The sequence below is a fragment of the Abramis brama genome, assembly GCF_963993115.1.
Source record: "Abramis brama genome assembly, chromosome: 8".
Taxonomy (NCBI): domain Eukaryota; kingdom Metazoa; phylum Chordata; class Actinopteri; order Cypriniformes; family Leuciscidae; genus Abramis; species Abramis brama.
In genome coordinates this window covers 12,979,466-13,003,581 of record NC_139970.1, presented here as the reverse complement: position 1 = coordinate 13,003,581, position 24,116 = coordinate 12,979,466, and the positions used below count along the sequence as shown (strand labels likewise).

Below are 24,116 nucleotides of genomic sequence, written 5' to 3'. Positions count from 1 at the left end.
TTTCAGTTTGACCCAGAATCTGATCCAGATGGAGAAGCAACGGATGAAGAAGTTGCAACTCAGCGGCTCAAGCAGGACGTTTCCGAATGGTTAGTTTAAAATATTATGTCTGGATACGGTACTTTATTCGGATGGTTTACAGTTATTATCATGTAGCTAACGCGAGCCTACTGTTGCCTTTTCATGAGAGATCTGTAACGTTTGTAATTTATCTTATTACAATTACATAAAGCTCTGCGATCTAGAAATGCGGATATCGCGCGCGCCATATAACCAACAGGAAAACGGTTATCCAAATAACAAAGAAATGTACAACACTCGCGTTACAGTGTGTGTAACTTGATGCTGTCTACCTTTACATTAGCGCAAGTAACTGCATAGCTGCATAGCTAATGTGACAGCCACATTCTACGTGTAACAAGCTAGGTAACCATAAACAGTAAAGCAATATAATTTGTTGACTTACTTGTCCGATGTTCAGCAAGCCCAGCTCTGTATTGACCATTCGGTGTTCATTTGTAAATCCAATTATTGAGCAATTATTGCGTTCCTACTTCCTAGCTCATTTTCTCATGGGCGAGAAATATTCTCTGGGCGGGCAAAGCAGAGAAAGGGGAGGTAACATTTCTCCTTATAACGTCATAAGGAGGAGATTCAAGATCAGCCCGGTTGAGCTTCCATTTTCTCAAAGGCAGAGAAAAATAGCAAAAGCTCGATTTACACCGATTAAAATTTCTAGAAACTTTGGGACCATATACAGGCTAGGGGAACTCATATTAATGTTAAAAAACCTCAGAAAGTGGAAATTTCATGTCATGGGACCTTTAAAAGAAATCGCGTTTGATAGAGTGACCACATTTGCTGATAGAGCAAGAACACATTTGTTAAAGCAACCATGGCATTTTAGTTTCCTCCCACAAGTCTCTTTTTTCACGGGACTCATTCCCGAGTGCTCCGGCTCATGCAATTCTGGACCTTGCGAGAGAACGCAAAGGCAGTGCCAAATATTTTTTCCTCCCATATCATTTTTTTTTCTTCACCAAGTCCCTTTAAGGTCTCCGTAGTTTTAGTAGTATAACCGCATGAAAATATCATCATAATTTGCATCATCAGGAATAAAAGTTGTGTTTTTTGCTGCCACTACAGTGTTCATTTCAGCCGATATCTGCAGTGAATTTTAAAGGTACATTTTTGGAGTAAAAAAAAAGAAAAAAAAAGAAGGTACAGTAGAAGCACACTTTTCAATGAGCCTATGTTGGTATTAGCCTTTAGTTTTATGTAAATGAAATGATGAATCACCAACACATTACAATATGTATGCAAAGCACACAATATGTCCTCGCAGTTGGTTACATTTAACAATGTAATACCGCATTAAAATTATGTTATGTTTCTGTTTTTATCATTTAGACACAGTAAATTATATACAATTCAAAAAAGTCCAACAATGTGAACAGCACAGAGTACAATCTGTTGTCAATATGTAATCATGCACAGTAGTTCCAACTTATGCATAAATGCAACATAAGTCTTGAGGAGATTCTTTCATTTTAATCGACAAAAAAAAAAAAAAAAAAGTTTCAATAGAGCATGTACATATATACAGGTTTCTTATTGAGCAAGAAGCTACTAAGTGAGTTTGTTTCTTCTACAAAGTTAATTATATATGTTTCAAGGTACATCATTATATAATAGCCATTTAATATTATTAATAGTGTTAACTGATTAGTAAAAACAAATACATGTCTGGTTTGGTGGGGGTTAACTGGTATTGAGCATGACTGATGAGCTTTGATGAGAACAACAACAACAACAAAAAGAAAACACTACATTAAACGATTTAAGTTGAAATAATTGTGAGGAAAGAGAACCAGAATTGAGATGAATTTTAATGCAGTGCTCCCTTTCAGGCACTGTAAATAACTCTCATAGCTCAAACGGGTGGCATACCGTCACTCTGAACGGCCCTCAGGTCATGAAGGTTTATATAGTAAACTGATACACACCGCTCACATTCCACTGGGTAGTGGGCTGAAAATCAGGCTGTTGTTTGACAGTGAACTCAACCTCATGTTTCTCCCCCCCTCTCTCTCTCTCTCTTTCCTGTTATCACTTTTTCCTGGCTTCACCTTCGCTGTTAAAACCTGGCGAGGTCACACACCTGAAATACTGCGTACAATCAGTCTAGAGGCTCCCAGAGCCCTCAAACACTCTGATATCATTAACATATGCTCAGCTTCTCTGTTAAACACAACTCATTCTGCTTCCCTATATTCTTATCCACAGTGTCCATTTCTGTAGAAATATTACCAAAGTTTCATTCAAAAAGCCTGTTTAATATACATGTAAAACATGGTTTTATATACCTGGACACAAGGATTTTTAGATGAATGCATTATCGTGTATACTGTATGTTTGGACATACAGATGTTGAGGACCTTAATCCTTTTGATCTTATGCTTAAAGGGATAAAAAGGAATAGGGATAGAAACATGTAATTCTGTCATCATTTAGCCTACCCCTCAAGTTGTTCCAATATGAATTATGAAGTATTTTCTTTTCCATACTATGGAAGTCAACTATTTGGTTACCCATATATCTTCAAAATATCTTCTTTTGTGTTCAGCAAATACATACAGGTTTGGAACAACTTGAGGGTGAACAACTTTACTCAACTTGAGGGTGAGTAAATGATGAAAGAATTTGTTTATTTTATAATTATTGTGTAAAACATTTCCGCCTCTTTCTCCCCTTATCAACAAACCTCTTTACAAACTGCATTCAAAGTTCTTTATTAAACTAGCATTTTAATGTGTAAATGGGAGAATTGGAGCAGACAGTAAAGAACAGCGGGCAACACATGTGGCAGAATACATGGGAACTTCTTCAATACTGTTTAAAAAGGCATCCAAGGACGCACTTAATGAAGTTATTTACATGCAGTACTTTATTAAGTTGTTGCCTACTGACATGCATCCACATTTTTCATGTCCTTCCTTTGTTTTTTGTTTTTATTGTTTTCTAAAAATTGAAGAGTATAAATAAATACTGAAGAGAGAGATACTGCAACATAAAAAAAGACTAAAAAGATATTTAGATGCCTGCTGAGTTTTCCAAATGTTGTGCAGTTTTTAGTTGTGGAAGAACACTGTCTCTGCATAACTTTTGAAGGAATCTAACATTTAGGAAGTGGCTGTTTATTTTCAAAAGTGCCTGATCATGTCAGTAGGGTGTAATTATTAATGTCACAATTGGACGCAAGCTTCACAAACACATTTAGTGAAAGATGGATGTGAACATACCTCAACCATGTTCATTCTAAAGCCTGATCTGTGATAAATGATTGCTTTGATATGCAAGGTTTCAGGGGTAGCGATGTCACAAAATCCATCGACTGAACAGTCAATTTCACATTGTTTCTTTTAGTAGCATGAAAAACAACTGTTATCCCAATAGTTATTAAATTATTTACACAAAGTGATCGAAGAAAGCTCCCTTTGTAATCATTGGAGCTGTCAATCACTTTAGTTCAGCGCAAGTTCTGCTCTCCTGCCAAAACTCCTGCTTTAATTCATAAAACAGTTCATTAAAATTGTCTTAAAATTGAAGCGATGTAACTGACGCTGGTAGGTCACATGATTAATGACAGCATGGCAAATTTAGTGTGTCCGGATTACATTCATACACACACTCATGCTATACAGAAGGTACTTTAGCGGTCATGAAGTAATTACTTTTTCAAAATAAGTACCTATAAGAGAGTATACGATTTTGGACACAGCCAGTGTTTCCCTCTCGCGCGCTCGATTTCTGGGAGATTCACCGAACTTCTGGGAGAGGTGGGATATATCAGTGTACAGATAATGCAGAAAATGAGTATTGGAACCGTTTCAGATATTTCAGTATCCATACGTATTTTTAAAAATATATATATTTTTGACAGCATTATTGAGTTGGCTCACCCGATTTATGTTTTGTGCTTCAGAATTTCCGGTAAGGGAACATAGTGAGCATTAATGCTCCCTTGTTTTCACAGTGCATTGTGAGACATTTTAGGGAGCAAACTTTTCAGTGCACTGGAAGGAATTTGCAATTGAGACTATGAGCAGATCGACACGCACCCAGCATTTGAATACTTATAAAAATGTTTCTGGCCTTAAAATGGTGTCTAGGTAGCCAGCTGACTTATGCCACAGAAATAACATTTATCTCTGTTTAAGAGATTTAAGAGATCTATTTAAGAGATCTATCCTTATCAATTCATTTATCAACATATTTTGGTACACACACACACATATATAAATTATATATATATATGGAAAAAAATTAGGGACAACAGATTTAGAGAGAGAGAGAGAGAGAGAGAGAGAGAGAGAGAGAGAGAGAAGAGAGTCATAATTACTTTTCCTATTGCTCATACAGGTTAGAGATAAACCAATAACTTTAAGTATTTAACTTTACCTCACATCATCTACCATTTTCAGGATAGGTGTGCTGTTTTAAGCACATCTACAATTAATGCATGCTGGATTATAAACATATGAAACCCAATATCTAACCCCCATATCTAAAGACAAGCATATTATAGACACTTGGGGGTGTGCTCTTTTGACTTGGGTCAGCCCCTAAGCAACTAATGTAACAAAATCAACAAAACCAAACCTGTTTTTTTTTTTTTTATACTAGACACCACTCCAAAAAACTTCCAGCATAATGATTGATATTGTATGTCAGAAGTTGCTTCTAAACAATATGAGTGGAACAACTGCAGACACTTCAATCTTCCAAAACTTAAATAAGGCTAACTCATGATATACCGATGCCACTGTAGCTCTTTCCAGCCATTAGAAATGAGATATGTGCTTCTGTGTCCCTGTGAGAGAGGTGTCTGACAGTTTTATTGAGGATTCTCTTTCCTGATTAGATTCCTGCTGAACTGGATCGTGCTGAGGTCCTATAAAGCGTTTTAGAGCATGTCTTTCTTTACTCTCCAAATGTTGTACTTCAGTTTGTAATGGTCTTTGTCCCTGTGTCTGTGTGTGGTCAGTGATCTGAAACAACATAGCCACAGGTTGCCCCCAATCTGTTTATGTACTGCTGATGCATATTGTAAAATATAAGGAACTTGCCAAAAGCACATGCTACAGTTAGATTTTTATCTTGATTACGGTTATATAATTAATTTCAGATAAACTAACCCCTATTGTAAAATACACACACTGTGGTTGATCACTTTGCATGTCACTCAGACAGTCATTTCCTGTCTAATGGGTGGTTCTTCGACAGAATACACTGCAGTCTAAAAGTCTGTCTCTGTGAGACAATAGGTCATTGTGTTAGTTCACACTGTAACATGTTCTCTGACACTCTTGTCTCATGAGAACCAGAGACAAGACACAAAACTCTCCTCAACGGAATACTAAATCAGCAATCAGAAACCATGGTGACAAACAGGTATGGGACAGAGGGTGACAGAACTAGCTAACAACCTAGAAGATTAACAAAGAAACTCAGACATGAATAGAACAAAAACAAACTCTAAACGTGAACACACAAACTCAAACTGTGACAAATCCAAAGTGTATATAAACTGTCCAAACCTCCTTTTAAAACATGAATCACTGCCCTTGTGAAAAAGAAGTGTGCTTAATTGTATTGAATGTGCACTTGTAGTGTACTTCAAATCTTTAACGTTTATTTTTAAAAACCTGCACTAACAAGTATAAATTTATAAAATTATAAAATATAATATTAATTAAATTAATTAATATTATAATATTATTAATGTTCTTAAATGGAGCACACTTTGACTAAGACTATGACTTTCATGACTACTTTTAAAAAGTGCCCTTTGTAATAATGTCAAAGTCTTACATTTTAAATAATTGATCTGAAAACTTTGAAGTCATGCTTTAAAGTACACTTTTGATGTGTTGACTAACATAAAGCACATGCAGAGTACTTGAATGTCATTTTAACTGGTGTATTTGATGTTACATTAAAAGTTAATATTATAGTTTAATATATATTAAAGTTTATATACAGTTATACATGTACTTAATTGCAACTTCATTACAAATGTGTATATATTTAAAAACATTAAATATAAGTGTCAATAGAAATTAACATTAAATTGTATTTTAGTTTACCATAAATGTGCCAGTATATCTGACAGTGCACTTTAACCAAAGACAAATTTATTTCAAAGACAATACAAGTAATTCTGAAAATTTTCACAAGGGTGCACAAATAGTTTTGATTGGACATTATCTAAATAAGGGGGTTTGGGGTTTGGTAACCTTTTTCTAAAATTCTGCAGTGAAACCTCCACCATGCCTAACTGTTGATGCTTGACTTCACCTCTCAGTGCCCTGAAAGAAAACAGCAGTACAACAGGAAACTAGGAGTCACAAGACAAAGGTATTTTAATCCCTGTTTGTGCTGTCTCACAGAACGAATAGAACAGACCACAACATACTGAAAACTCACAACTTCAGAGTCAGTCAACCTTTTACTATGACAAATATTTCCTTCATCTGTTAAAGGGGCTATATGTAACAATTTTCATGTATTAATCACTTTTTATTGCCAATGTGTGAACAACTTGTAACAAAACTTTAAAAATGGGTTCATAGACAGGTTGTCTATGATAACCTGCAAACTGAGTTTTATGTGAAGGACTCGGGAGCAATTTTCCTTTTTGCAAGGAAAATCAAAAGGATGTGACATTAACGCACGCTTCCGAAAGCCTTTCATATGCAAGGTTATTTTCGTAAATGAAAACTGAAACTAAAACTATTGGTCAAAAAACATTTCCGTAAACTGAAATAAATTAGAAATTAAAACTAAACTAAACAACTAAACAACAGTTACTGAAAAACTAACCGAAATAAAATAATAATTAGCAAAAATAAATAATTATTTTCGTAATTAATAAGCTCTCATCCTTTACCGGAAAAATCTCTCTTTTCCATTCCACTGCGCTACTTTATATTTCAATGTATGACCGTTGCACTCGAGTTTAGCGTCTTTTGAAGCATCTCGTGCATGACACAATGTTCTAAAAACGCAGCACTCAAGTTAAAATAAGTTCAACTTTTAAAAGATGCGTCTCGAGACCTTGCACATTTTCCCCATTCCACTGCCCGCCACACATATTAGACAAGATAGCACACTGAGAAACAAACGGAAAAAAAACAAATAGCCTAGCATGTCAACCCACAAATAGACATACATTTGTAAACTTTTAAAAGTTTTTGTATCGAAGAGAGTTTGAATCTTTAATTGATCTCTATAGATCTGTGTATGTGTCTATATTTGTTCTTCGTGCTAGTAAGTGCTAAATCCCCAGTTTTACAAAGGTACGTCGAGAACGGCAGTATAGCGCGATTTGCCAAGACTGCATAACTTGCATGAAACATATCATATGCTCGCTGCTTATGTGAATGCAGTCAGTTTTGACCACAAAACATGAGGTAATTTGATCGGATGTCAAGTAGCCTGTTTACGGCATTTTACCTGCAAGAAATACATGCTAAGTTTTAATGTTTTAATTTTTTAAACCTTAAACTTTGCGTCTTTTGCAGCATCTCGCGCATGACACAATGTTCTAAAAACGCGGCACTCAAGTTAAAATAAGTTAAACTTTTAAAAGATGTGCCTCGAGACCTTGCGCATTTTCCCCATTCCACTGCCTGCGTTTTCTTTCCCATTTTTCAAAGCAAAACCGCTTTCTGTGTGAACCAGCCCTAAGAAGCAGAATTGCCCAAATAAGTATTTCCATCAGTTCTAGACCTTATGCAAATACAGCTGTACCTTAATTCCAAGTAAGATAACCATCTCATGTGAAACTAAACAAGATACCACACATATTAGACAAGATACCACACTGAGCAGAAAACGGAAAAAAACAAATAGCCTAGCATGTCAACCCACAAATAGATGTACATGTGTACACTTTTAAAAGTTTCTGTATCGAAGAGAGTTTGAATCTTTAATTGATCTCTATAGATCTGTGTATGTGTCTATTATTGTTCTTCATGCTAGTAAGTGCTAAATCCCCAGTTTTACAAAGGTACGTCGAGAACGGCAGTATAGCGCGATTTGCCAAGACTGCATAACCTGCACGAAACATATCATATGCTCGCTGCTTATGTGAATGCAGTCAGTTTTGACCGCAAAAGTTGAGGTAATTTGATCGGATGTCAAGTAGCCTATTTATGTCATTTTACCTGCAAGAAATACATGCTAAGTTTTAATGTTTTAAACTTTAAACTTCACGTCTTTTGCAGCATCTCGCGCATGACACAATGTTCTAAAAACGCGGCACTCAAGTTAAAATAAGTTCAACTTTTAAAAGACGCATCTCGAGACCTTGTGCATTTTCCCCATTCCACTGCAAGATACCACACATATTAGACAAGATACCACACTGAGCAGAAAACGGAAAAAAACAAATAGCCTAGCATGTCAACCCACAAATAGACATACATTTGTACACTTTTAAAAGTTGTACTAATAACAAGTGTTTCTGAATTCTACAGAAAGCCCTTTTAAAACAAAGAGTTTAACTCTAAGATGCTGCTATTTTAATGCAAAGTTTACTTCAGTCAACAGCTAAAAGCAAATTAAATTCAGTGCATGAAAAGGCATGTTAAAAATGAAGCTGGGTCATGTGTGTTGTTTTCAGGTGTTGTTCTCAGCCTAGGAATGTCAGCTAAGAGCAAAAACAGTTACTGTCTGTGTATGTAAAAATGTATGTGAATTCAGCTAGTGCTAATTCATGAAGATAGAGGAGATCCTGTCAGACTTTCCACTGACAGCCATAGCAAATTCACTCCAATCCAGCAGCTGTACCTGCGCTCAGGGCTTTCCTGTGTCTGCTAGAACACTTTACGCTTTAGGAGAAATACTGAATTATTCTTGCATAAAACATGCCATAAGGAAGCACTGTAGGTAGCACACAGTTTGAAGACTTAGGTCTGTGTGACCTGAAATGGAATGCCTGTTATTCTGTGTGTCAATACATTACACTAAATTACAAAGACAATTCAATATTTTATTTATATAATCTGAAAAAAATGTGAGTGGTGTTTGCCCTTCCAAAACTCGCTGGCACAATACTAGGGTGCTTGCTTAGATATTCTAAAAGGTTTTAATGCTGTGTCACTAAACTGGCATCAAAGAACTAGCGGCAATGAAAATGGTGTTGCCTCACATTACCAGCAACTGTAAGAAAAGGTTGAACTTGAATACACTGCAAAAAAAAAAAAAAAAAAAAAAAAAAAAAACCTTTAGGGGGAAGTTGTAGCCTAAGGTTAGAGAGTCTGACTTGTTCTCAGTATCGGCAGGAAATGTCGGTGGGGAAGTGAATGAACAGCGCTATCTTCCACTCTCATTACCCACAACTGCGGTTCCCTTGAGTAAGGCACCGAACCTTGGATGGGTGATATGCAGAGCACAAAATCCGAGAATGGGACACCATATTTGGCAACAGAGAGTTACACGTCACTTCACTTCACTTATAAACTATGGCTAATGGCCAGTTAGCAAGTATTTTGGAAATAACTCTCCATAACAGCAGGAGGCTGAATTTGTCATTAAAAAAATGGAAACCAGGTGAACCAGGACTATGGATACACAGACAACACTTCCACACCTGACTCACCACAGACGGATTTGTAATATAGCTTCTTTGAATACGTCTGATTAGTAAAAGAGACTTCCATGTATTGTGCTGCCTTTAAAGGGGACCTATTATGCAAATTTCACTTTTATAAGGTGCTTGGACACCGATGTGAGTCCACAGTGAGTGAGAACAACCAGGCTATAATGGTAAAAATCCACTCACTTATTTTTTTAAATAAATCAAAAACAGCCTCTTTCTGATTCAGAGCTGATTCAGATCTCTTCAGCTCACAGTCTGTAAATTCTACCTTATTATATGTTGTTTGTTTGAATCCCTATTTGTTTGTATCTTTAACCTAGCTTTGTAAGTGACCTCTGTGTATTACTTTCTGCCCTTGATATGTGTATTGTGATTTAGTGTTGATTTTGTTCTATTCCTTAACCCAGTGGTTCTCTTAGAGTGTTGTACCCCCTGAGGCTTTTAACATCCTTCTGCGTACCCCCTCTCTGCAGTCACTCCTTTTTCAGTAAGGGACAATATTTGCCCCTTTAAATCGATATTTCCAGTGCATATTTTACCTTTATAAAATAAATAATGCTTTAAATAATTTTTTTTTTTTTAATTCAATAGAGAAATATGCAATGATTGTAAAAACGAAGTGATGCTTTTAAATATTAAATTAAATCCGCCAGTAGGTGGCGGCAAGTCATGGTCTTTATGAGCGAATCATCGAGTCATTCATTCATCAGTAACGAAGCAAGTGGCTGTAATTATGAATGAATCATTGACTCTCACTATTTGTTCAAAGCAGCAGATCCGTTCACGAACACTGCTGTGGCTCTCGTTGGAGCTATTGTTTTGTTGCAAAAAATACGGACAATACTGTGTATAAAATGAACTGTGTATGTGTCTATATTAGTTTGTTCATGCTAGTAAGTGCTAAATCCCCACTTCTCCACCTAGAAATTCATGCTAAGTTTTAATGTTATTTTAAGGTGGAGTAGAATTGAATGAACGGCAAAATTCAGCATTGTTCGCCTAGGCTACCCCCTTCTGTCACCTCACGTACCCCAGTTTGAGAACCACTGCCTTAACCTATCTTTGTAAAGTGACCTTGGGTGTTGGAAAGGCGCTAGGCCTATATAAATAAAAATCATCATCATTATTATTAGTAGTAGTAATAACCACCCAAACACAGTACAAACTGCAGGATCCCAGTGTTCTTTGAAAAAGTCAATAATTATTTAATGCCCATATTAAAAATTGAACTCAAACTGTTTAACGTTAGTTTCTTTCTCAGACAGGTGCTTCATATCCCTCACTCCGGTAACTGTCAATGCTGGATCTGTCCCCGTTGTTTTAAAAAGTAAGAATGGAAAGCAAAATAAGGCATTAGCATGACCGCATCCAGCTAGACAGGCCTTTCTAGTGTACCAGCTCCGAGAGAAACCTCGCACGCACTGCTTCCCTTTATCGCTAGCCTGAACACACACCAAGCTGACGGTCAGCTGTCGGACAGTTTTTGTGCGTTGGCCGACTAACCCCTAATTTCCACCAACTGCGGAACGGCTGCGGATCCACTCCAGAACGGCGGTGGAGTCAATAGGTTTCCATTAAAGTCAGTGTGTGTATTTTCACTGACTGCGGAACGGCTGCATTCCAACTCTGGCGATCCGCAGCCCTCCGGAGCAGATACGCAGAGCTTCTATTTTTGCCGGATGCCGGAGAGCTCCGCAGCAATTCAGCACTTATATCGCGCGATCATACGTGAATTTGCGAGATCTCGTGGGTCCTCGTGACTTCAGCTGTTAGTCATGGCCGCAGCCGTTCCACAACAAATCCGGACCTGGTGGGTGTTGAATGACAGCGGAGCACGGAGCCGACAAGCAGCGGAGCCGATCCGCAGCCGTTCCACAGTTGGTGGAAATCCGGGGTTAGTTTTCTCAGTGTGTTCCGCACCGTCGGCAGAAATTGGTCCTCGTCGGCTTTTTTTTCGCCCGATTCGACATGTTGAATCGGCATCAGGCCGTCGGTGAAAGATGGCACAGAGGCGCTAAAAGGCGCTAAAAGAATCACCCATAGACTAGATTTGAGCTTGCTGATTGGCTACAGTTTATGTCAAACATTTATTTATTTAATCAGCAATTGGCTAAGCTGCTCCACAGACCCGCCTCCCAGGGGCATTTCTCCAGCGCCCCAGAGCTGATGAGACGTGCACACAGGTGGAGAGGACATGTAGAAAAAGCAGACATTTTGTATTTCTATCATATTTTTCACATATACCTGGGTGCATTTAATATCTCAAACACACAAATATTGTCACTTTGTATTTACTTATTTATGCATGCTAATCAATGACTTGAAGATAGTTAAATCTACTACATAAATTCAACAATTAACCATTCAGAAATGTCCTGTTGCATTCTATATGTTGTCACTTCTTCTTGAGTCTTTCCATCACTGTCCGACTCCGGTTCGAACATATAAGGCAGAACACTATTACTGACAGTTTCTAACATTTTCAGTGCGTGAGATTGTACTGTTTTGTTGTTGCCGGTATGCTGTAGTGTGGGGTCGGTCATGATCGATTCATTCATTTTGAATGAATCTTTAATATGACTTGGGAACAACAAGCTTTCTCAGAGAGTGATTTGTTCATTTTGTGTAGACCACACATGCGCAACATCCTATAGGTTCTGTATAGGAAACAGAAATTATTAGTTCACCTCTCGAGTCTTCAGGTTCAGGTCCGAGTCATTCGTTCATCCCGTGACAGCCCCATAGAGGCTATGCTGTCTGTACCGGAAAGAGAAATGATTAGTTTACCTCCCGAGTCTTCAGGTCTGACCAGGTCTGGTCCGTTCGTTCTTTTGTCATGTGACATGACAGCTGCATACATAAATTAGTTATGATTCCCAGACTTTCTTACAAATAAGTACGTAATCATTTTTTTTTTTTTTTACTCTTACAGTTAACATGAAGCATTTCTGGTCTCAAATTGTAGCTTTTTTATTTATTACAATTTATTTTTTGAATTTCTGTCATGAAGTGTTGTAGTATTAGCCTGGCTCCGCCCTCCTGCGTACTTCCGCTCAATTTTATTTCCCTTCAGTACTACGTCTGGGATTGTGGTATATTCTTTGGTTTTCTCCGGCCAAATTTTTGGCGGCCCAATCAGCGAACAGAGGGAGTGGCTGAGAACGATGACGTTGATGTCGTGCATTAGTTTGAGTTGTAGGCTTACGTCACGACCAAAGGTTAGCGATTGGTTATGGCAGATCCAGAGTGACTCTGGGCAGATCCAATAGTTTTAAACTTCAACAGAATACCCGCCTACAAGAAAGTTAACGCCTGTCAATGGAGAGGAGCCAGACTCTCTGTACAAATTAAATGTACGGAGTCTGGTAGAACCAGGCTATTGTAGTATGACCAGTGGAAGACCATTGATGTGTAAACTGAATGTGGTGACACTACAGTTTGTAACATTGAAGTTAATCACTATATTTCACGAGTTCGCACTTACAAATAAGTCAGATAGAATAAAAGCGTATTTGGCATGCTGTCCGAGGAGAGGGCTCCGGGCTCGGTATTCGGCCCAAACCCAGAGTACTACCCCCGTATTCCTGGCTGTAAAAGAATGAGCCAAGAGTGAGGAGTCGGGGTGGTGGAGGGATGCTGAAAAACTGTCAAGGAATGTTAGGTGAGTTGACAGAGTGAATATATATATGCTTCTTCTCATGCTGATAGGGTAGACATAGTAATTGTTTGATGGCAAGCAGATTGGATTGATTATTTGAACGTGCTCCTCCCCATTTTTTGCAGACGGTCCCTTCGGACTTGTCTCTCAGCCACCTGCTCATAGAGATCAATTTATATTATAAAGCTCACAACAGTTTTTGCATGGGAACGCAAATATCTTTGCGAGGGAACAAAAAATATTTAAAAGACCATCCCAAATGTTTTCTACCACAACGTCCCTTTAGGGGCTCCTTAGCATCTGAATTCAACTGCTAAAAATTATTGAAGTAGATACGGCATGTCAAATTAAAATAATTACCCTGCTTTTAATCCCGGGTAGATAAATATTTAACGCATGTAATTTAGAATTTAGGCTAGTGCAACTTTTTTCCCACAGGTTTTGAAACCCTGCTCAGGAGCATTTTGCCATGTTAACCCCACATTGCTCTGCTGAAAAATCCAGCATAAACCAGCATAAATTCCCTGTTGGTCCAGGCTAGTTTATGCTTTTTAGAGCCGGTATAGTGCTGGTCTAACCGGTGGACCAGCATAGTCATACTGTTGTCAAGCAAAACTGAGCTGGTGTAGCTTGTCCACCAGCACTCCCGCTACCCATGATGGTGACCAGCAAACCAGAAACCAGCATCCCATTCAGGTCTCAGCATGCAAAACATACTTTATGCTGGTGATCAGCAAGGCTGTATTTTTCAACTTGTACAAAGCCAAAAAATGTGGTGTTAGAATATAATAGCTAGATGATTAACAACAGACACCAAATCACATGCCAACCAAAACGCTGAGTTTAAACTATTTGGTAAGGAAGCTGGGTTTGGCCCAATTTGGATTGATAATCATTTAAAATAAATAACTCATCAGTGCTGGGTTGGGAGTTTAAAGCGCAAATGGTTCTCTGTATACCGTTACCAATTTGCCTATCTGTGTTTCACGAGTTCACACTTACAAATAAGTCGGATTGAATAAATGGTATGCATATTTGGCGTGCTGTCCGAAGAGAGGGCTCCGGGCTCAGTATTCGGCCCGAAACTGTCAAGGAATGTAGGTGAGTCGACTGAGTGAATATATATATATATGTATATATATATATATATATATATATATATATATATATATATATATATATATATATATATATATATGCTTCCTCTCATGCTGATAGGATAGACATGATGATTGTTGATGACAAGTTGATTGGATTGATTATTTGAACATGCACCTTCTAAACTTTGTTTAATGAAACATCATTTGTGGTGCCTATGACAGGAATATTTGTCGAAGAAAAAATTAATCGAAGACGTGATCGAACATGAACTCATTTTCATGTCTAAAGCACAAAAAGTGCTTTATTCTGAAGTTTACTCTCTCAGACCCTCTTAAAATGTAAATTTTCTCTGGCCTCAGACAGCACACACAGCTTTAACAGACACATTATTGGAGTATCTGCCTGCTGTGTCAGTCTGAGACTGCAAGTAAGTGTCCAAATGCACTGTCCTCAACACACTCTGAGAACATAATAAAACACAGATGTTTGCCTGATAAAAAATCTTCAAAAGAAAAACTCATCATATAATCTTACATAACATTTTATATTTCTTTGCTATCTGCTTAGGACATAGGATGAAGGCTTGACAAATCAAAAGAAGGGACACATATTTCTGTAAATTCTTAGAAAAACAGGGCCATCCATTCACAACTGTCAGCTGCCTATGCGTGCAGCAGACAGCAAGGCAGCATACTCGGTTTTGGAATAGAGCTAGTGTCTAAAATAGATTATTGTTGGGAGTCTTAAATGAAATTCATTGGCAGACACAGTGTCTGCTTCATTACATGAGGATCAGTTGAGGGTCTGGATCAGGATAGTTCTGAAGATTGTCTCTCACCTTCCCTTCAAGGCGTGCGGTACCCCCTTGGCAGATGCGGGTATTACGTGGCGGGAGGGTAAAAACGGGGGGCTCTTTGCTGGGGGAAGCTCGTCCCAGAGTCATAGTTGTCTTGGAGACATGAGATCCTGTAACAAACTGAACGTCACCCATCATTCTGTAAATACAAGAAAAACAGAAAAGTTTTGAGTTCCATGTCAAGTTCATTTAGCTTTTTGAAATTGTGGCTGATGCAATTGCTTTGAGCTAGAAAGGGAAAAAAAGTTAAAAAAAAAAAAAAAGTTAAAAAAAATAAATAAATATATATATATATATATATATATATATATATATATATATATATATATATATATATATATATATATATATATATATATATATTTTTTTTTTTATTATTATTATTAATAATCTGGCCCTTGAATTTTTTTGAGCAGACACAAAAATGCAACATTTTTAATTGAAAATACCATGATACCATTTATAAGCCACTTTTTTTAGGTATACCTGTTCAACTACTTGTTAACACAAATATCTAATCAGCCAATCACATGGCAGTCTCTCATTGCATTTAGGCATGTAGACATGTTCAAGACGATCTGAAGTTCAAGCTGGGCATCAGAATAGGAAAAAAGGGTGATTTAAGTGACTTTGCTGTGGCGTGGTTGTTGGTGCCAGACAGGCTGGTCTTAGTATTTCAGAAACTGCTGATCTACAGGGTTTTCACGCACAACCATCTCTAGGGTTAACAGTGAATGGTCTGAAAATGAGAAAATATCCAGTGAGCGGCAGTTCTGTGGGCGAAAATGCCTTGTTTAAGCCAGTGGTCAGAGGAGAATGACCAGACTGGTTCGAGCTGATATAAGGCAACTGCAACTCAAGTAAAAGCAGATGAAGCAGATGAGCTACAGCAGCAGAAGACATACCAGGTGCCACTCATTTCAGATAAGAACAGGAAACTGAGGCTACAATTCACACAGGCTCACCAAAATTTGACAATAAAAGATTGTAAAAACGTTGCCTGCTCTGATGAGTGGATGAGTGGATGGTAGGGTCAGAATTTGGCATAAACAAAATGAAAGCATGGATCCATCCTGCCTTGTATCTGTGGTTCAGGCTGCTGTTGGTGTAATGGTGTGAGGGATATTTTTCTTGCCACACTTTGGGCCCCTTAGTAATTGAGCATCATTTAAATGCCACAGCCTACCTGAGTATTGTTGCTGACTATGTCCGTTTCTTAATGACCCATGAGTGTTACCTATCTTCTGATGGATACTTCCAGTAGGATAACGTGCCATGTCACAAATCTCAAATCATCTCAATTAATTGAACATGACAATGAGTTCACTAAACTCAAATCGCCTCCACAGTCACAGTCCACAGTCCAATAGAGCAGCTTTGGGATGTGTTGTAATGGGAGATTCACATCATGGATGTGCAGCTGACAAATCTGCAGCAAATGCGTGATGCTATCATGTCAATATGGACCAAAATATCTGTGGAATGTTTCCAGCACCTTATTGAATCTATGCCATGAACAATTAAGGCAGTTCTGAAGGGGTCCAACCCAATACTAGCAAGATGTACCTAATGTGCCTAAAGCCTGGTTCACACGGGACGATTTTAAAATTGTCGGCCGATTTTCCAAACCTGAGAGACCCCACACACGGCGATAAAAAATCACGGGTCTAACAGTTTTGGTCGTACAGTGTGCAGCCACACGGCAAAATCAACACATCACACACAAACTGATTTGACTCCCGAGCATTCCCAGGTCAGACGGGAAATCTCGCAAAATCCCTCGAGATCAAACGTGACTTCAGAGTAAACAATCATGGCAGACGAAGAGGATGCAGTGGCGATAGTTTGTAGTTTGTTTTTAACTGAAAAAAAAAACGTTATCAAAAGAAAAGGCGATGGTCAAAGAAGTGGAGACAACGCGAGCTGCTGCCGGCTGTTTTGATTTTGTTTCCCGGTGCTTCCTCGCCGCCTCGTCACCTCGCTTTCTGATTGGCTACATGCCACAATCCACAGGCTGCGTGCTCATTTGTCCCCGGGGGACACCACACACGAGGAGAAATCGGGCCAAAAAATCCAACATGTTGGATATCCCTGATTTGAGATCGGAGCGGTCCCGACGTCCTTCCGAGCAGACGAGAGCAGTCTTAACACACCACACACGGCAGGAATATCTGATCAGATTATTTTACAATAATCGGAGCATCCTTAAGATTGTCGGAAGGGGTGAATCGGGACTAAAATCGGCCTAATTATCCTGCCGTGTGAACCAGGCTTAAAATGCACCTATGATGCCAATGAATGTATCAGGTTCAATCGATTTTTAAGCATGTATTTTTAAAAAGGGTTATGCTCCCTCCAATGACCTACACTAAATTCTTCTTGTTCACACAGAATTTAGCACCATATATTTTCGATCAGGCCTCTAGAGTGTTCCATAATGTCCTAATAGGGGATATATGGGTTTTTATCAGTGCATGCATTTGTAATCACACACAACCATTTTTTTCTTTTAAATAAAAAAATGCAATACTTTCTCCTTGGAGAAAAGGGGAAAATGTAATTATAAGTGATGCATTGATGAGTAGATGGGATAAACCCATTTGAAAACAGTTATTTTTGGAACTAATTCTAAATCAGCCACTTAGAATTATAATATTACCAAGCACAATCCAGTATTCAAGTATAAACATGAACTTCACTTCATTATCCAAAAATACCCTCTAATTGACCAAAGTGATAGTTATTTTATTATTTAAATGATGTTCATAAATCTGCATATACCCTAAAAGGTAAAAAAAAAACTCAGTCACACATGAGCATTTAAGCTGATTTATGAACATGGAGCAAAAAGATCTTTTCTGAAACACATCACATTTTGACCTTTGAGTTAAAGTGTAACCATATGGTATCCTAAATTCTGTGGACAGGCATTACTATGACACATGTGCTTGCACATTTTACACATACGCGCAGTCACGCACACACAAATACAGGAACGCACACAAACAGCAAGTGAAAACACAGCCATTTCCTTTTAGGTCCTTGGATTGACAACTTTCATGGCTGAACACATTAAGCCTGTTGCAGTAAGTGGTCAGCAGAGGCTATGCACTCCTGACTTACACAGAGGATGTTTTTACACTTGATTCATTTGCAGAATCAATGTGACTTAAAGGTGCCATAGGTGATTCTCTGCTTTTTTGTTGTTGTTGTTGTTGTTATGCTGGTTGAAAGTCTCCTCATATCCTGATAGCAATCACTCTGTTAAGAGGTTTAAATTAATTTTTATAAATAATAATGTCATCTGTGAAAGGTGTAGGATCATAAAATGTTTGGTCCGAAGGGTCCTATAGCATGTGTTCCCTGTCAGTCAATGCGTGTTTGCATCCCACTGCGCAGGCTGTTCACAAAGACATAATAAGTCATCAGTGCGTTGGTATTGGTATTGATATTGCAGTAATGCTGTCTCCGGTCTTCTTGGCTGTGCGTGTTCATGCTTTCAGGAGGCGTGGCTTAGGACGCCGATTTGCAGTATGGCTGTCACAATTGCTCAAAAATGACGTTTGAATATTCCCTCTAAAAAACACACGAATATTCGAACTATTCGAACATCTGGTTGCGCATTTTGTCAATGACGCACATTACGTCAATAACAGGACAAATTAATACAAAGAGACATAACTACTTGTATAGGTAGTTTATTTAAGTTTAAACATATTTGACAACGTATTACCTACACAAAAACAAACAAGTAAATCTCCTAATGGCCAAGACCGCAGACCTCACTCTCACTCGCTCACTCGCAGGCACTCTTTCTCTCTCTCGCCCTCACCCGCTGCGTTCACACACCAAACGCGAATAGAGCGTCTGGCGCGAGTGATTTCAATGTTAAGTCAATGTAAAGATGCGTTTACGCGCATCTGGAGGTCTTGTGGCGCAAATGAGGCGTCACGCTCTCCGCGCATCAAACTTTTGCTTTTGACGCGCGAATTCAAAATGTTCAAGAGTCCTAGACGCGTAGACGCGAATCCGACATTGAACGCTCCGAGCGAGCTGTGCTGTGGTAAAAATTGAACTTTTCCTTGACATGAAACTGTAAATAATCAAGTGCATGAAACTGCTGTATCTAACCTACCTTATTCTAGGGCTGGTCCGAATACCATTTTTTGAGCTTCGAAGCTTCGGTAGTAATGAACATCGAATATTCGAAGCTTCGGAGAGAGAGGGATGAACATATTCTTCTCTCTAAAGGCAGTATTCTCTGTGTCTATGTCCGTTTGCATTCTTATTATTTCGAGAACCGTTCATCCAATCGACTTCACAAGGGAGTGCAGGTGCAATATAGATGGACACGCGAGACCCGACACATTCAGAATTAATAAACTTTTAGTAAACTACAGAACAGCGCGAGCGGGAAGCGGCGCACGTACCTCACGCAGGCAGGGCTTATATGCTCCGACACTGCACTAGTGATATTAAACACACACACACACAGGTCTGTTAAATTAAGCAATACTTTTAAGGTAGTTTCATATTTTTCTGGCTAACAAATTACTGACACAGTAAATGGTAGATTTAAATGAAGAAAAATGAAATTTAAATAAAGAAAAACGAAATTTAAATAAAGAAAAAACGAAATTTAAATAAAGAAAAACGAAATTTAAATAAAGAAAAAAACGAAATTTAAATAAAGCAAAACGAAATTTAAATAAAGAAAAAACGAAATTTAAATAAAGAAAAACGAAATTTAAATAAAGAAAAATGAAATTTAAAGAAAAACGAAATTAAGTTAAATTAAAAACAAGATTAATTTAGATTGATAATAACGGGTAAAAAGGCGAATAGCCTACATTTTGTTTCTATTATTCTATTTTCCACAATGTCAAAGCAACGCAGCTTAACCCAAAACACAAGCTCAGGCATGCACTTCGGTCCATACAAACTCTGCTGTTCTGCGCTCTAGCCAGAGAACACTCCCATTGCTGGAACACTCAGGCTTTGGTTCTATTTCTAGCATGCGCGCGTTTTCTGCGTGGCTCGAGCTGCGCCTGAGATGCATGTCTCATGCAGGCAGTGTGCAAACTCCAACCTGTTAACATGAGAGCCAAAATAAAAATGGACATGCCACGCAGCTGAGACGATCACGCCACGCAGCCAGTGTGTGCCGGCCTTATTCAAGCGCAAATGCCAACCGTTTTGCGGGGGATCCCAAGTGTGCAAAAAAAAAAAAACAGAATATTCGAATGTCAAATTTTCAAATCGAATACCAACCTACCGAACGAATTCGAATATTCGGGTCCAGCCCTACCTTATTCATGCTGCGCAATATCTATTCAGTCAGTACAGTAGCCTAACGTTACTCTTTAGTAATGTTTCTGTTTACTGTTAACGCTTCTTCCTGTGACCTGTCCCTGACCCCTCATGCAGCGCCCACTTGCAAGGCAGACAGCCACGCCTCTGCTACCGCGGGCGTTTTTCCACATTCGAATATTAATTTTCACATTCGAATTTCTGTTTTTTAAAACTATTCGAATATATATTCGAATTTAGAATATTCGTTGACAGCCCTAATTTGCAGGGAGGGTGGGACATACGCTTTTTCTGCTATCAGGCTAGAGTTAGCATTTTCCCAGATGTCCTACACTAAAGCAACTTTAAGTGACCACATTGAGTGACTAGAATGAGTTCTGAAGACTAGGCTACTTTTATACCAACCAGCTATTTTATTGTCAGCTATTTTTTTTATTTAGTCTTAGTCCTGTGACAAATGTACTTTTTAGTTTTTTATCATATTTAGTCAAACTTGTCCTGTTTTTATTTAGTCGAGTTTTAGTCGACTAAATGTCTGGCAATTATAAGTCTAGTTTTAGTCAATGAAAACTTTTTAGTCACATTTTCGTCATGCTGCATAATAGTTAAAGTGATAATCCAGATTATATGGCTCAAACTATAATCAGTTATAATAAATAGACATTTATTTATTGCACTTTCACCTTTAAGCTCAAATAAAGAGAATGTCAACCCATAAGAAGGGTTTATTTATTGCTATTTATCATATAGGTGGCAGGCTACATGTAAAACAAGACACTTTAAAAAAAATTCTAGTTATCCAATAATTCCAAATTACATTTATGTTTTTCTATTAAAATAAAAGCAAAAACAACTTTATATTGTCACAGAGTGACACACAGTACTTACTTACACAGTATGTGCATTTATTAAACAACTGCAATTGCAAAAATAGTCAAAAGATCCATGTTTGGATTTATTACAGTTCATCATTGAAACTGCTCATGAAGGAACACAGACAGACTGAATGACACTTTAAGCAGAACATTCTCAAATGGAGATCACTGAACTCCAGCTTACTTTGTCAGTGTTTTCAGATCATCCGCTTCTTCCTCAGTGTAGAGAGAGCATGTGCGGATGGTTGCCAGATTGCAAATATTAAGTAAAACACCAGGTAGGAAACATGTTCTTTTAACAGAAAAGCTTTGATTGGGGGGATTTAAATTCTTGAAAACAGTCTGTAATATTTTGTCACTTTTATTCAACAAAAGAGTTATTGTCAAGTATTTAGTCTCGTCTTTTTTCGTCAACGACATTGTATTGTAATATAGACAGTTATTGTTTAATGACGTTGCTGTTGTCTTTTCATCGTATTGTAGTCATGGAAAAAAAGGTTGTCAACAAATATTTTTCATCATAGATTTCGTTAACGAAATTAACACTAACAATGACAAACAGGCTCAGGTTCACACCAAAAGCTCTAGTCTTGGGAACGCACCCTGACAGCACTATGCATTAGTTATTATTTCATCTGGATCTGCCAAGAGGATGCTTTATATCTCCAATTAAATGGTTCAAATGTGACAGAGTGCAGCATGCATGCAAGGCATGCAACCTCACCAGATAGGTAAATACAGCTGAATGTTTGATGGGCCCTCCTCTTTTTCTCTCTCTGTCCAGACTTTTTACCATTATGCTTGTTTGCAGACTCTAGACAGGCTTTAACATGGTTGTTTTGAGTAATGGCTTCTTTTGTATCACTCTCACATACAGACCAGTGTTATACTGAACTCTTGATATGTAACGGTCGGCACCTTCAGTATATTCTCAGCTACTGTACTTAAAGCTTTTTCAATGTAATTTGTGGTAGTTATATGAATAATTTACATTAGCCAGTGTCTCCTTATGGAACAGACAATGTCCAACATTCCCCAATTCCAGTGGTGGACAGTTAAAAGGTAATTTAAAGGAACACTCCACCGTTTTTTGAAATAGGGCTTATTCACATTCTTTCATACATTTAGATAGGTGGGTAAATGCATTTTTGTCTCAGTGCATGCATTGTTTTAGTTTGACAGGGTCGGCGCTAGCTTAGCTTAGCACAATGAATGGAATCCTTTGTTGCCAGCTAGCATGTCCTGAGTAAAAGTGATCAAAAAAAAAAAAAAAAAAAACCCACGTAATTACTTCTTGTGGTCTGCGTATTCACAACGAGTACAAATAGCGATGCAGATTAACACTATGTGATTTCTTAGGCAGATATTGACTTGGGACTATATTATGGGGAAGCACAGGCGAAGCACGGCTACTTAGGCGAAGCACAGCTACTTGGGCGCAGACATATCACGCAACACATCCCACGACTTCCGTCAACATACCGGTGTGAATAGTAGCTGCCTGGCTATTTTCCCTACAGTACATGAATGGCGATGAACATGGCTGATTTTGTGTGAGCCAGAACCATACCTATATACAAGAGTTTACAGAAAATGAGTGGAAATAGAACGACAGGCGGAGGTTGCGATCGCTCAACAGCCCGAGGACGTGAGGATGAGAGCCAACACGAACTGGTGGTGTGAATGTGGGGGAATATGCCGACTGAAATAGAGTGTCTGTGCTGTGGCGAGTGGGACAAGTTACTGCCATCGATAACCAGGCTCAACGTGTCAGATCAAGATGAGCGTGCCCGCAGTTGTGTCACAGCTACCGAGGATTTCACGGTGCTGATCCATCCGGCAGTACTCGATTTTTTTTTTCCGGTGTGATAAAGTGAACTGGAAAAAACGCCCCACGCCGAATGGACCAAATGGACAGCTGTCCACAGAGTAAGTGATTATTTTAAACATGACACATGATAACAGCGATTTTTATTTTAGCTTGGTTGTTCATGCTAAACAGGTTGAATTCAACATGAGGTTATACTAGAGGAGGCTAACGTTATTTGAACCGTAGTCTATATACAGCTTATCAGCATCTATCTTACAACCGAATAAAGACATAGATTAACATAAGGAAGAGTAATAAAAGACAACTTACATGTGCACTTTGTTCTGCCTGTGCTTTGAAAATAGATGGGATGGGGACAGCCGTATGTTTAATACGTAGTACCGTCTTTCTGGGCCCATATTCTATTTTTTCAAAGTAACTTAGTCCTCCGGTGCAAAATGCTCTTCGCAAACACGATACTGTTTGATTTTGTAAAGAGGCGTTGAAGTACAGATCTCCAGAGCAGCTAGCCATTTATTTCTCAGTTCCACATTCGATGGAATTCTGTGAAACATTACATTCGTGTATGTCCTTTGCTTGTTCTCACAACCTTTTGCTACGCAGATAATTACCATGTTTGCTGTAACTGTAGCTGTAACTTCTCAAAAAAAACAATCCAAAAGCGAAGACACTCGGTGCAGATCACGCGTGTTGTTCTTCTGTGTTTTGACTCCTTGCACACCGGTATGTTGACAGAAGTCGTGGGATTTCATGTGTTGCGTGATATCTCTGCGCCCAAGTAGCAGTGCTTCGCCTAAGTAGCCATGCTTCGCCTGTGC

At 38.4% G+C, this 24,116-nt stretch overlaps 1 protein-coding gene across 1 annotated transcript in view; it reads right to left on the bottom strand.

The window, feature by feature from the left end:
- The window catches only part of mylka (myosin, light chain kinase a), a 122,251-nt gene that overhangs the window by 78,751 nt on the left and 19,384 nt on the right, over positions 1-24,116 (bottom strand). Inside the window, exon 2 of the mRNA XM_084123267.1 lies at positions 15,265-15,421. Coding sequence (XP_083979393.1) covers positions 15,265-15,420 — 156 coding nt within the window. The 5' untranslated portion in view covers position 15,421. The remainder of the gene's footprint in view (positions 1-15,264; positions 15,422-24,116) is intronic.